The sequence below is a fragment of the Myotis nattereri genome (genome assembly GCF_964212035.1).
Source record: "Myotis nattereri genome assembly, chromosome: 8".
Lineage (NCBI taxonomy): Eukaryota > Metazoa > Chordata > Mammalia > Chiroptera > Vespertilionidae > Myotis > Myotis nattereri.
The window spans coordinates 35581468-35595146 of NC_138083.1; the positions used below are offsets into that span (position 1 = coordinate 35581468).

Consider the following 13679-nt stretch of genomic DNA (forward strand, 5'->3'; position numbering starts at 1 on the left):
TCTGGGTTACTTAGAATTGATTTGATTTTTCTCTGTGTTACGGATAGTATTCACCCGCTTCTTTGCCTGGTAACTTTTGATTGGGTGTTGAATGTAAATTTTACCTTGTTAGGTACTGGGTATTTCTGTATTTCTATAAATATTCTCAAGCTTTGTTTGGGAATAGTTTATTCCCTTGGTAACAGTTTGTCCTTTTTGGTCTTATTTTTAAGATGTTAGTTGGGCCCAGCGCAATGTTTATCTAATACCAGAGGCCCGGTGCAGGAATTCGTGCATGAGTGGGGTCCCTCGGCCTGGTCTGCGGGATTGGGCCGAAACTGGCTCTCCGACATCCCCTGAGGGGTCCCGTATTGCGAGAGGGCACAGGTGAGGCCGAGGGACCCCACCGGTACATGATCAGGGCCAGGGAGGGACGCGGGAGGTTGGCCAGCTGGGGAGGGACTGCAGAAGGACTCCAGGGCATGTTCGGCCCATATAGCTCAGTCCCCAATCGGCCAGACCCCAGCAGCAAGCTAACCTACTAGTCAGAGCATCTGCCCCCTGGTGGTCAGTGCACGTCATAGCGAGCAGTTAAGCGGCCTTAGCATATCATTAGCATATTATGCTTTGATTGAACAGATGACCGGACAGCCGGACACTTAGCATATTAGGCTTTTATTATATAGGACTAGAGGCCCAATGCACAAAATTCGTGTAAGGGGCTGAGCTCCAGCCACCGCCACGGCTGCCTCTGCCTCAGCCCCCGCTGCCATGGCTTCATCCGGAAGGATGTCCGGTCTAATTAGCATATTATGCTTTTATTATTATAGATAGGGCTAGACCAGCCGTGGGCAAACTACGGCCCGCGGGCCGGATATGGCCCGTTTGAAATGAATAAAACTAAAAAAAAAAAAAAGACCGTACCCTTTTATGTAATGATGTTTACTTTGAATTTATATTAGTTCACACAAACACTCCATCCATGCTTTTGTTCCAGCCCTCCGGTCCAGTTTAAGAACCCATTGTGGTCCTCGAGTCAAAAAGTTTGCCCACCCCTGGGCTAGACCCTACTATTGAGACAAGATCCTTCTGAATACCCCAAACCCATGAATTAGGTTTTCCAATATGACTGAAGAACAGGCCCTGTAACTAACTGGACCCACCTGAGTATCCTGCGACATAGTACCCTGAATATCTTAGGTTTATTTATGGGCATAATGAGAAAGGAGAATCTGAATGATTATTCCCTCAGCTTTACTCAGCACCCTGCCTGCCAGGAACCCTGCCATGACCAGCCTGCTGAAGGTTCTTCAGAATTCTCCCTTAATGTTACATTTGTGTGTATGTTCATGTTTGCTGTGTAGTTCATGCTGGGACTGAGAAAGAAGCAGCACCTTCTTCCTTCCCTCTCAGCCCTTATGCCTTTTGCTAGATGAATTCAGATGTAGAACCTTGGGTCTTTGAAAGAACTGTAGACACCATCATTCAGTTAGTGAGAGGGTATGGTATTACTGGACCTTCCTTCCCACCAATGCTCAAGTCTCTCTGTATACAAGCAATGAGTGTGCAGTTATGACTTCTTAGCATCTATTGAGATGCCCTGGGCTAATGACCCTGTACTAAATGCCCCAAGTCAGGGCAAGCAAACTGACACTCCTCAGAAACCCTTGAAAGAGAAGTCAAGTCTGTTTTTGCCTAGAAGAAAGGAATGCCCTATCTAGTTGTATTGAACTGGTGTGTTCTCTGAAAATGGTTTCTGTACAGTTACTAACAGATGCCTTTGCAGAAGGAGTTTCTGGTCTTGGGTGAATATCTTTTCCACTGGTCTCCCTGCTTTTTAGGGTATCTCTTCTGTATTTTTTCTTCAAGTAGCTGTTCAAAGTGTCTAATGAAGCAACTGTCTGGAGACCAATGTTTATTTCGACATGGTTGAAGTTGTTTTTGCTTCAGCTTTCAGAGCCAATAAAGCTGGTTATTAGATTCTGTAATTACTCTCTTGGAACCAGCAAAGGCATAATTAAATGTGGAGATTCTGAAGACTGTTTTTTCCCATCTAAAAGCAACCTCTTTTTTTAAAAAAAAAATTTTTATTGATTTTTTACAGAGGAAGGGAGAGGGACAGAGAGTTAGAAACATCGATGAGAGAAAAACATCGATCATCTGCCTCCTGCACATCCGCTACTGGGGATGTGCCCACAACCAAGGTACATGCCCTTGACTGGAATCGAACCCCGAACCCCTCAGTCTGCAGGCCGACGCTCCATCCACTGAGCCAAACCAGTCAGGGCTAAAAGCAACCTCTTAAACTGCTATTGGTCTGGGTTAGATTTCAGTTAAAGCCATTGTGCTTAGGAATGACACTGAGGTTCTTTGGCAGAAAAGGGATCTCTTTGCCCCTTTGAATATTTGGTTTATATGCACTCCTTGTTAACTCAGTACATGGGTTATTTTTTCCATTTCCCCCAGTTTTATTGAGATATAATTGACATAATATCGTATTAGTTTTAGGTGTAGAACATATTGATTTGATATACATATATAATACTAGGGGCCCAGTGCACGAATTTGTGCACCTTGAAAGGAACTGTGGGTTGCGAGGCTACGGTAGGCACAGGGGCAGGTCTCGGCCCATCCTCCACGCCCCCGCCCAGCCCCTCCCGCTACGGCCCCCAGTCCCCTGTCTGCCGGCAGCTCTGCTCCCGCCACTCCCACACACTGACAGTGCTGGCCCTGCTTGTACCCGCTGATGGCACAGAGCAATCGGGGCCGGTGCCGTCAGCAGGTGTGAGTGGCGGCTGCTGCCCCAACTGCCTCTCAGGAGCAGGGGGAGGTGGAGAAGCCCGGAGGTGTGATCGGGGCCAGCAGCCACTGCTCATACCCACTGACAGCACCGAGTGATCAGGGCCAGCGCTGGCAGCAGGTGCAGGTGCTGGCAGCAGGTGTGAGCACCCGCTGGGACTGCAGCACATGGGAGCAAAGAATTTTCAGTAACCAGCGGAGGCTCATCCTAATGACAGCGACCGGCGCCCCGCCTTGGTCTGGCGCCCCCACTCAGCTGTTCCACCATCCCACCACGGATGATGCTCGCCATATTCTGTGCTCTGCCACCTACTGCCGACACCTCCCATGTTCTGCATGCACCCCCTGGTGGTCAGTGCACGTCATAGTGATCAGTTGTTTGGTTGTTCCGCTGTTCGGTTTATTTGCATATTAGGGTTTTATATATATATATATATACGAGAGGCCCGGTGCACAAAAATTTGTGCACTCGGGGAGGAGGGGGGCGTCCCTCAGCCCGGCCTGTGCCCTCTCGCAGTCTGGGACCCCTCAGGGGATGACCACCTGCTGGCTTAGGCCCGCTCCCCGGGGGATTGGGCCTACGATGGCAATCAGACATCCCTCTGGCAGCCCGGCAGCCCTTGGGGGATGTCCACTTGCCAGCGGGGAGCAGGCCTAAACTGCAGTCGGACATCCTTAGCGCTGCTGAGGAGGCAGGAAAGGCTCCCACCACCACCGCTGTACTGGCAGCCATCAGCCTGGCTTGTGGCTGAGCAGAGCTCCCACATGTGGGAGCACCCTGACCACCAGAGGGCAGCTCCTGCATTGAGCGTCTGCCCCTGGTGGTCAGTGTGTGTCATAGTGACCAGTCATTCCCAGTCCTTCTGCTGTTAGGGTCAGTTTACATATTACCCTTTTACTATATAGGATAGAAGCCTGGTGCACGGGTGGGGGCCAGCTGGTTTGCCCTGAAGGGTGTCCCGGATCAGGGTGCGGTCCCGCTTGGGTGCCTGGCCAGCCTGGATGAGGGGATGATGGCTGTTTACAGCTGGTCACACCCCTTCAGGGTGGGGGTCCCCACTGGGGTGCCTGGCTAGTCTGGGTGAGGGGCTGAGGGCCGTTTTCAGGCTGGCGGGTGACTGAAGCTCCCAACCTCTCCTTTTTTCTTTTTTTTTTATTCTGGGATTTATTTACCTTCTATGGCTGTCACTGGAACTGAGAGCTGGCTTTAGCTCTGAGGCTCGGCTCCAGCTCTGAGACCTCTGCTGCTGAAAGCAGGTTTCTGGGGTTTGTTTAGCTTCTATAATTGCAACATTGTTTCTTAGAGTGCAGCTCAGAGGCCGGCAGCAGCAGGCGGGGAACCTTCGCTTCCTCCATCACTGGAGCAAGCAAGCCTCCTGTTCGCTTCAGCTGCCTGGCTGCCAGCTGCCATCATGGTTGGCAGTTAATTTGCATATCGCCCTGATTAGCCAATGGGAAGCGTGTTGGAGGTATGGTTAATTACCATGTTTGTCTATGATTAGATAGGATAGATTATAACATGATTATTATAATAAGTTTAGTTAATATCCGTCACCTCATGGTGATTAATTTATTTTCTTGTGATGAGAATAAAGTACTTGTTTTTTTAATTAACCATCAGGAATTTGGAGAAGTACAAGGCATGACACTAAGATCCAGCATATATTTATGTGTACGATATTGGGCTTGGCTCTTTGGACTTTGGCTACATATAGAAGCAGATTTTGTTGGTCAGAAATAAGGTTGGGATGGAGGAATATTGTAAGATACAGAGTAGTTCCAGTGCTGTGAATATGTTTGCACATATTCTGCAGCCCAAATGCTGACCCCATGTCTAATTTTAAGGTTACTTTACTCAAACCATGTATGGAGGAGAAAAATTAATCATGTACCCTTTCTCTTAGGAGTTCTCAGTTACTTAAGAAATACACATAGACATTAGATTAAGGTAAATCAACTATCCCTGCCAGACACCATCCTGGAGAGTTCACTGCATGGAAAGAAAGAGACTGTGAATTCTACAGGTGGGAAGGGGGAACAGTGAAGGGTCGTGCTATATATGTACCTCACAACAACCCTTTAAGGTAGAAATAATCACCCTTTTTAGCAGATGAGGAAACTGAGGTTCTGCTTCTTACCACCTGGTGACCTGAGTTAATGCCCGCAACCCAGGCATGTGCCCTTGACCAGAATCCAGCCTGGGATCCTTTGGTCCGCAGGCTGATGCTCTATCCACTGAGCCAAAATGGCTAGGGCTGGCAACTGGTTTTTAGGACATAACCCTAGGCCAGTGTTCAGCAAACTGCGGCCTGTGAGCCATAAGCGGCTCTTTGGCCCCTTGAGTGTGGCTCTTCCACAAAATACCATGTGCGGGCGCGCACGTACAGTGCGATTGAAACTTGTGGCCCATGCGCAGAAGTCGGTTTTCAGCCTGGACGAGTCTATTTTGAAGAAGCACTGTTGATATTTGGCTCTGTTGATTAATGAGTTTGCTGACCACTGGCCTAGGCTAACAGGGAGTGTGAGTGGAAGGAGCATGGAACCTATTCATGTAACATATGGAGGAAATGATTGACTGTTGCTTAGAGCCTACAGGAGATGACTCTAGTCTGAAGCCCGTAGGCATGAGGGGCATGCATGCTTGGGTGCATATGTATGTCTGTATGGATGTGAGGCTAATGCTGTCCAGGCCAAGGCAGGGGCTGGGCAGCATTCCCAACTCAGCCCATTCATTCTTCTTGAGTCTGTGCTGAGCTTCCTTTCTGGCTTTGATGCCCATCTAAGATGTGTGCTAAAGACCATTTTCAGTGTAAAGAGAAAATTGGGACAGTAAGCGAGGAAGCCTGGGTTTTGAGTAGGAAATGTGGTTTTGGCCCCTGTGCAGCCACAAATTCACCATGATTAAATTGCCTATCCTAACTCTGATTTAAAGCAAGATTATCTCTATAGCCTTAACATTCCAGAAACCAAGATAGGTGATGACATTGACTTGACTGAATGGTCACACTCTAGATTTGTCCCTGGCAGGGAGTTCTGTCTTTATTCTGTTGTGTTTTCTATGATAGAGAATGCTATAGTAACCATCTTCAGTCATGGGGCTTTCTGCTTTTGTTGAATAGATTTCCAGAAGGAAGTTACTGAGTCAGAGGGCAGGAATGTCATTATGGCTGGTGCTGTGTATTGCCATGTTACTTTTCAGAAGCATTATAACAAGTTACAGTTGTCAGCTATGTACAGTGAGATAGCATTTTAACCCTAACTGATCCATCACTAGGTAACGTCATTATTTACTGTTTTTGTAATTTAGTTGACATAAAATGATACCTTAAAATTGCCTTATCATAATTAGAGCTGCTGTGTTTTTGTGTGTGTGTGTTTTTAAAATATGTTTTATTGATTTTTTACAGAGAGGAAGGGAGAGGGATAGAGAGTTAGAAACTTCAATGAGAGAGAAACATCAATTCAGCTGCCTCCTGCACACTCCCTACTGGGAATGTGCCCGCAACCAAGGTACTTGCCCTTGACCAGAATCGAACCTGGGACCCTTGAGCCCACAGGCCGACACTCTATCCACTGAGCCAAACCGGTCAGGGCTGTTGTGTTTTTTTTTGTGTGTGTGTCCACTGTTTAATGTTTTGCTAGGTTGTTTACTATGTTTGCTATGTTCTCTCATTTACTCCTCAATTGGGGAAGCTAAGTAGCTCACCTAAGTCTGTGAACTGGGTTTTGAACCTAATGTGGTTTGACCTCAAAGCACATTCTTTCTCTGAACACCTCTTTATGATTTGATGTGTGTGTGTTTGTGTGTGTTGGGGGGTGCTATCAGAGAATGTGAACTTTTGCCTGTTTGCTTGGTTGCACGTGAATTTTGTATAGTTTCTCAGAAAACTGAATATGTTCTTTGTGTTATAGTGGAAACAACAACTGAGGTGCATCCATTAAAATTTGAGAGAAGGGCCCTGGCTGTTGTAGCTCAGTTGGTTGAGTGAGGTCACTGGTTCAATTCCTGGTCAGGGCACATGCCCTGGTAGCGGGTTTGATTCTCAGTAGTGGGTGTGTAGAAGGTAGGTGATGAAAGTTTCTCTTTCTCTCTCTCTAAAATCAATAAAAAAACATTAAAAAAAAAATTAGAGAGACTCCCTAGCCAGTTTGGTTCAGTGGATAGAGCGTCGGCCTGCAGATTGAAGGGTCCCAGGTTTGAGTCCAGTCAAGGGCACACGCCTGGGTTGTGGACTCAATCCCCAGTAGGGGGAGTGCAGGAGGCAGCCAATCAATGATCTCTCAACATTGATGTTTCTCTCTCTCTCTCCCTCTCCCTTCTTCTCTGAAATCAATTAAAAAATATATTTTTAAAAAATTACAGAGAAGACTCAGGTGAATCCGGAACGTTACTTCATGTCTAGACTCTCTGAAACTCTGTTTTCTCCCTATGCAGCGGCCCTCCAGGCACTGAAGCGCAAGAAGAGGTATGAAAAGCAGCTGGCACAGATTGACGGCACACTATCAACCATCGAGTTCCAGCGAGAGGCCCTGGAAAATGCCAACACCAACACCGAGGTGCTCAAGAACATGGGCTATGCCGCCAAGGCTATGAAAGCCGCCCATGACAACATGTACGTGGCCACTGGCTGGTGGAGGGGGGCACTCATGTGGGAGGGCAATGCTGGCCCTGTAATGCCTGGAGCTCAGGCCATGGCCTTGGCAGTCCCCTTGACTTATCCATTCAAGCACCTCAGGTTGTTTTAATTTGTATTCTTTTTGAAACTCCTGCTAAAATGAATTATGTACCTTGCTGCCTTTGGAAGCAGATCTCATGGAGTGAAGCAGTATTTTCTGAGTAACTCAGAGTTACTGTGATGAGCAGAGTTTCAAGCTGGAAAGGTTCTTAGAAGGTCTTCTCACCCAGGCCTCTGATTATCAAGGTGGGGAAGTCATGTCCCAGAGAAGGGAGGTGATTTGCCCTGGGTTATGTATGAGCTTGAATAGAACTGGGATTAGAACCAATGTTTGTGACTTTTTCCTGATGCTATCGGGGGCCCTGAAAAGTGTACATCCAAGGGCATTGGATCTCTCTATTCTTATGAATGCTTTCTTTTTTTAAAATATTTTATTGATTTCAGAGAGAAATGGAGAAGGAGAGAGAGGGAGAGAGAGAGAGAGAGAGAGAGAGAAACATTAATGATGATAGAGAATCATTGATTGGCTGCCTCCTGCATGCCCCCTACTGGGAATTGAGCCTGCAACCCAGGCATGTGCCCTGGACTAGAATTGAACCTTCAGTCCACAGTCTGATGCTCTATCCACTGAACAAAACCGGCTAGGGCCTTATGAATGCTTTTGATGGAAGTTTCTGCCTCCCCCTTGCTTTCGGGCTTTGGCTCTCATATTGATAGTGTTCTTGATTTAGCAGCCCCTCCTTTAGGTAGCTACTCCTCATATACATTGGCCTAAGCAACTAGATAATCAAACTTGTTACAATCATAAAGGCAAGGGTAACACCAGGTTTCAAATGAGGGCCTCTCCCATGAACAAAATTGTTGCAGTTTTTTTAGTGCTTGAACGTGGCAGCATATATTTAGCGGTGCTTAGAGCCCCTTTTGGCTTCCTTTTGAGTACTCAGCCACGCTATAGAATAGGGATTGGCAAAATGTAGCCTATGGGCCTGTCACCTATTTTTGTAAATAAAGTTTTATTGAAACACAGTTGTGCCCATTAATTTACATATTGTCTATGGTGTTTTTTGTGCTACGCAGGGTTGAGTAATTGCCACAGAGATCAAATGGCCCACAAATTCTAAAATTTACGATTTGGCCCATTACAGGAAAAGTTTGCTGATCTTTGCTCTAGAAGTGTGGGGCTGCAGGAAAAGTAGCCTTCAAATACTAAGTGACGCCGAAACTGGTTTGGCTCAGTGGATAGAGCGTCGGCCTGCGGACTGAAGGGTCCCAGGTTCGATTCCGGTCAAGGGCATGTACCTGGGTTGCGGGCATATCCCCAGTGGGAGATGTGCAGGAGGCAGCTGATAGATGTTTCTCTCTCATCGATGTTTCTGACTCTCTCTCTCCCTTCCTCTCTGTAAAAAAATCAATAAAATATATTTAAAAAAAAAATACTAAGTGAGGTGTTATCTCGGGGTGGGTGTTCATTGGACTGAGCTTCCTCAGTGTGGTCCATGTCTGCTTCATTTCTGTGTTCTCCAGGATGGCCAGTACAGAGCACAGCTCAGTAAATACTGTGCACACTTTGAAGTATATGTATATATACTATGTTAATTGTATGTTTATATGATTGAGGTTGACAGTGTATAGGAAATAATTCTGCATGTTTGCCTTTTCTTTGGAGTCTAGTAGAGGACCACACATGTATTTGAGTTGATGGGAAGGACCTGTCAAGTGGCGAGGCTACATTTTGACTTGTGACTTTATGATTTGTTGCTTCCACTATAACACAAAGAGCACATTCCCCCATCCTAGACCCTGTTCAAGAATTTCCCTTGAGCTTGAAGAAGAGCTATTGGCCCAGCAGTTAAAGTCCTGTGGTCTCATCTGACATGTTTGCTGGTTTGCCTGAGAGACGATGACTGTAGCCCCTAGCTTTGCTGAGCCTTATTTCCTTCGGTGTTGGATTAAGTTGATACCTAAGGACACTTCCATCCTCTTGATTCTGTGCTTCTCTGTTTTAAAGGGCGAGTGGAAGAGAATAAAGACAAAAAAGTAATTCCTTGCAGAGAGTAATTGTAGCGGGTGGAGCTGGGAGCAGATGGGTGGAATAGAGTTTCTATTCCTGTCTCACAGAATCTCTTTTCATAGACAGATCATTAATATGACATCTGTCCATTTCATTTACAGGGACATCGATAAAGTTGATGAGTTAATGCAGGACATTGCTGACCAGCAAGAACTCGCAGAGGAGATTTCAACAGCTATTTCAAAACCTGTAGGGTTTGGAGAAGAGTTTGATGAGGTGAGTGTTTTCATGCAGATCACACAAGCTTTACAAATGACACTGGCTGCCCTTTGATGTGCTAGTGAAGGAAGGCTCTCTCGCAGACAGAATGTGGTTTCGAAATCACCAGTTCTTATCCCTCCAGAGATTTGTACAAATGGGGCATGGTATTAACCCTCCCTAATTCTCGAATTTGAGGGACGCTTTTCGCGTTGGGGGTAGAAGGTTAGGTGAAGTAAAGGAACCTTTGTTGGGACCCAACAATAGGTTTTAGGTCAATAATTGGTTTCAACAAGTAGTTACCTGCACATCTGAGTCCTGAGGGAATTGGTCTGGAACTTGGCCACCTACCAGTTTCTGCAATAGCAAGTAGGACTCTGGTGAGTCTCATAGATTTTTGAAATACAGTAATAGACCCTGTTGAAGGTACTTCATTCTGCCTTAGGTTTGAGTCCACTGAGTGTCAGACCCTCTTCATTGAACCCGATTCTTTGTGCTATCTGATTCCCATGGTGTAGCTGATTAAACAGCCTGTGGCTCCTACCCTAAGCTGCCACTACTAGGGTTTTCATGTTTTCCAGCTGTAGTTTGATAGACTAGGCAAGTTTATTTCAATTCAGCAAACATTCCTACACATTCACTTAGTGCACCCAGTTCTGAGATAAAGAAATAGGATGAAAAGATACAGTCCTTTTTCTCAAGGTGCGCACACCCTAGTGCAGGACACAGACACAGACAGAGACACCAGTCTTACTCGATTGTGTATTATGTTCACCAATAGAAGCGAATTGAGTCACAGAATGTGGACCTGGAGTTCATCTCTTCTCTGACCTTCTCAGAAGGGGTGTGGGTCCCCTCAGCCATCGGGCAAGAGATACTGCTGTGGAGGCTGGGATTCCCAAGGGTATCTAATTCTTATGTTTCTTTTTACCAGGATGAACTCATGGCAGAATTAGAAGAACTAGAACAGGAGGAACTAGATAAGAATTTGCTGGAAATCAGTGGACCTGAAACAGTCCCTCTACCAAATGTTCCCTCTATAGCTCTACCATCAAAACCCAGTGAGTACTTCTTATCCAGAGTCCTGACACATCCATGACGCCACGTGGTCATTTGGCTTCAGTTTGGGTCCAGAGTTGAGAACCAGGTGGGATCTGTTGTGATGGCCCCAGAGACAACTGTCCTATCCTAGTTCTCTCTAGAACAGGGTTTCTTATCCGTGGCACTGTTGACATAGCCAGATTGCCCTTAGGGCTGGGGCTGGGTGGGAGGCCTGTCCTGCACATTGTGCATGTTGAATAGCATCCCTGGCCTCTTCTATCCACTAGATGCCAGTAGCACCCCTTCCGAAATTGTGACAAACAAAATTATCTCCAGATATTGCCAGATGTCCCCTTTGGGATGTGGGAGGGTATCACCCCCAGTTGAGAACCCAGAATGATTTTCCCTGTGTCACCAAATAAGGCCTGGGAGAAGGTGTGAGAGTTTAATTCCAGGACAGCTCTTGCTCCCTGTCTAGAATCCTGTGCTGTATGCATCTGTAAAAGCCTGGGGCCTCGGAGGCCATCACTGTGGGAAGGAAATAGCTTGGCTTTTTAAAAGTCCTGGTTCTATAAGACTTTCATTTCCTTCTGCCTGTTCCTCCTTCCCCTTCCCTTCCCCATTATTTTACGCTTGGGTGGAAGTATTCCACACAGAACTAGAAAAGGTGAAGCAGTTTGATTTGGCATAGAGAGTACCCGGGGAGCAGAGTGACTAGTCACCTCATTCTCCTGGTTTCAAGGAGGAGATGGCCCTTCGAGTTGAGTCAGCTGTTCAGGTGGGGCTGGAATAGGGGCAGAGGAGTCCAAATGTCCAGCAAGTTGCCTACAGGTGTGGAGAGGTGGTTCAAGACACTTGAGGGGGAAAGGGAAGTGGCAAGGATTTGATCTGTTCTGGTATTTTTCCTTCTCTTTCTGACCTTGGATACTCTGGAACTGAGGCCTCCCCTGAATCCTGACTCTTAGTGTAGAATCCTTGTTTTGTCTGGCCCTGATGCTGGTGGAAGGGAGGTGTTGGGGAAAGTGTGCCTGGTTATCTGGAGTTTTATGTTGCAGCTTTTAGGCACAGAGTGGCAGTCTGCTGATAGCCTGGAGATGAGGTGGCTGCAAGGGCAGGGCTGTTTTTGCAGATACCATGTGGCACAGTCCTGGCACCCAGCCAGAATGAGTTGAGAGGACTACAACTAGCCCTTCTAATTTACCTTTTCTCTTGTCACAGCCAAGAAGAAGGAAGAGGAAGACGACGACATGAAGGAATTGGAGACCTGGGCTGGAAGCTTTAATTAATTGGTCCATTGCAAGCTGGGCCCAGACAGACTCTGGTGACCTGCAAATGGGCAGGCATTTGCGTGTGCAGGGCAGGCAGGACGTGGTGCAGGCAGGTTCCATCGCTCTCGAATCTCCCTCCAAAGCAGTAGGGCTGCATCACTGCTCACTCTGCATAGCATGGTCTGTACCCAGCGGGGTGGGCGGGGTTAAGGGTGGGCGGGTGGGATGGGAGGTGCCTGCTGTTTATAATGTTGAATTTCTGTAAAATAAACTGTATTTGCAAATCCAACATTGAGCTTCTGGACTACGCTAACTCCACTGCTGAACCTCAATGGAAAGGGTCAACTGTTTGCAGTTGAAATGATCTGAAAATGTAGCCTCTGTCTTTTTAAGTCAGTTGACTTGTCGCACATCTCTTTGTAAGACTTGTATGGTACTGGCAGAAAAGTCGTTTTTTAAAAACCATAGGCTTTTCCTTGTCCTTAGCTGTAATAATGCATCTGATTTTGGTTTCCTCAAGAGCTGTATTTCTGTCCATCACCTGTGTGCTGGCCCCTGTGTTTCCTATTCTAGCCTACTCCTCACTTCCACTTCCCTGGTCTTTTGAAGTTTGTGATACTGATATGAAATGGATGGTGTTCTCTTGAGAACAAGTGAGATTGTTAGAGTTAAATTCCAGCTATATGTTTTTCTAACATAGCTCTAAGGTCCTTGTTGCTGTTTGTGATAACTGATAGATAACTCATTGGAAACATGTGCATACATTTATATTCAGATGAAATTATGGTTTGCACTGTCTATTAAATATCTCAATTAATTTTCATACTTTGCCGTTGTGTTCAATCTCTCATTTGCTTTGGGAGTTGACCCTTTCCAGGCTAGCATGGTCCAGTGGAGCCTGTGGAAACATATAGAAGACTTGAGCATGACCTAAATCAACAATTTGAACCAAAGAGCAGAGTGTATCTTGTTAGAAATGTGTTTAGGCTCTGAAAGCCATGCATCTGTGGCCTTCACCTTGCGTGGGGGCCTTCTGGGAATAGTTTAGGAGTGAGTTGCTTCTTTGTAGCTCTAGAGTCTTCCCTAGTTCTTCTCTATCAGTGTCCATAGGCAATGCCAGCAGGAAACGCGTTGGAAACCATGGTGTTTCTACTAACTAGGCCCTTCAATCAGGTGCATTAAAGAAAATGGCCTTTCCCATGAGGAACAAGTGTAGGGCAGTAATTGAGAATCTAGGACACAAATTGTAGTCTCAGATCTGCGGTGACTTGCCATTGACTTTGGCCTGGACTCTTCCACTCCCTCCTCTTCTTTAGTCTTGTACTCCCTTGAGAATCTGATGAATGCTATGGACCCTCTCCCTCATAAAAGTAGATCTGTGCATATTCATCTTTAATTCTGCATGCAGATTGGCAGAATTGAGAGCTCACAATTAAACACTACCATGAATCAGTGGGTGCCCTGGGGCAAGTTTGCCCCCCCTTTGGATCTCATTTTCTCACCTGTGAAAAAAGGGGCTGGGTCCTATCTGTGAAGTTGCGCATGCCTTGTTCCTCAACCCTCATTGTTCCTTTTCCCATGGCTGCCACGCATAGAATTGGTACTTGACCACAGTGGCTTGAAATTTCCTGACTTATATGGAGGTTG

The 13679-nt window shown here is 46.4% G+C and overlaps 1 protein-coding gene across 1 annotated transcript in view; it reads left to right on the top strand.

Annotated features, from left to right (window-relative positions):
- CHMP4B (charged multivesicular body protein 4B) overlaps nt 1-12855 on the top strand; it is a 37676-nt gene extending 24821 nt beyond the window's left edge. The window contains exons 2-5 of the mRNA XM_081097955.1: nt 7214-7391; nt 9627-9741; nt 10658-10784; nt 11983-12855. Coding sequence (XP_080954081.1) covers nt 7214-7391; nt 9627-9741; nt 10658-10784; nt 11983-12050 — 488 coding nt within the window. The 3' untranslated portion in view covers nt 12051-12855. The remainder of the gene's footprint in view (nt 1-7213; nt 7392-9626; nt 9742-10657; nt 10785-11982) is intronic.
- Nucleotides 12856-13679: the final 824 nt, after the last annotated feature.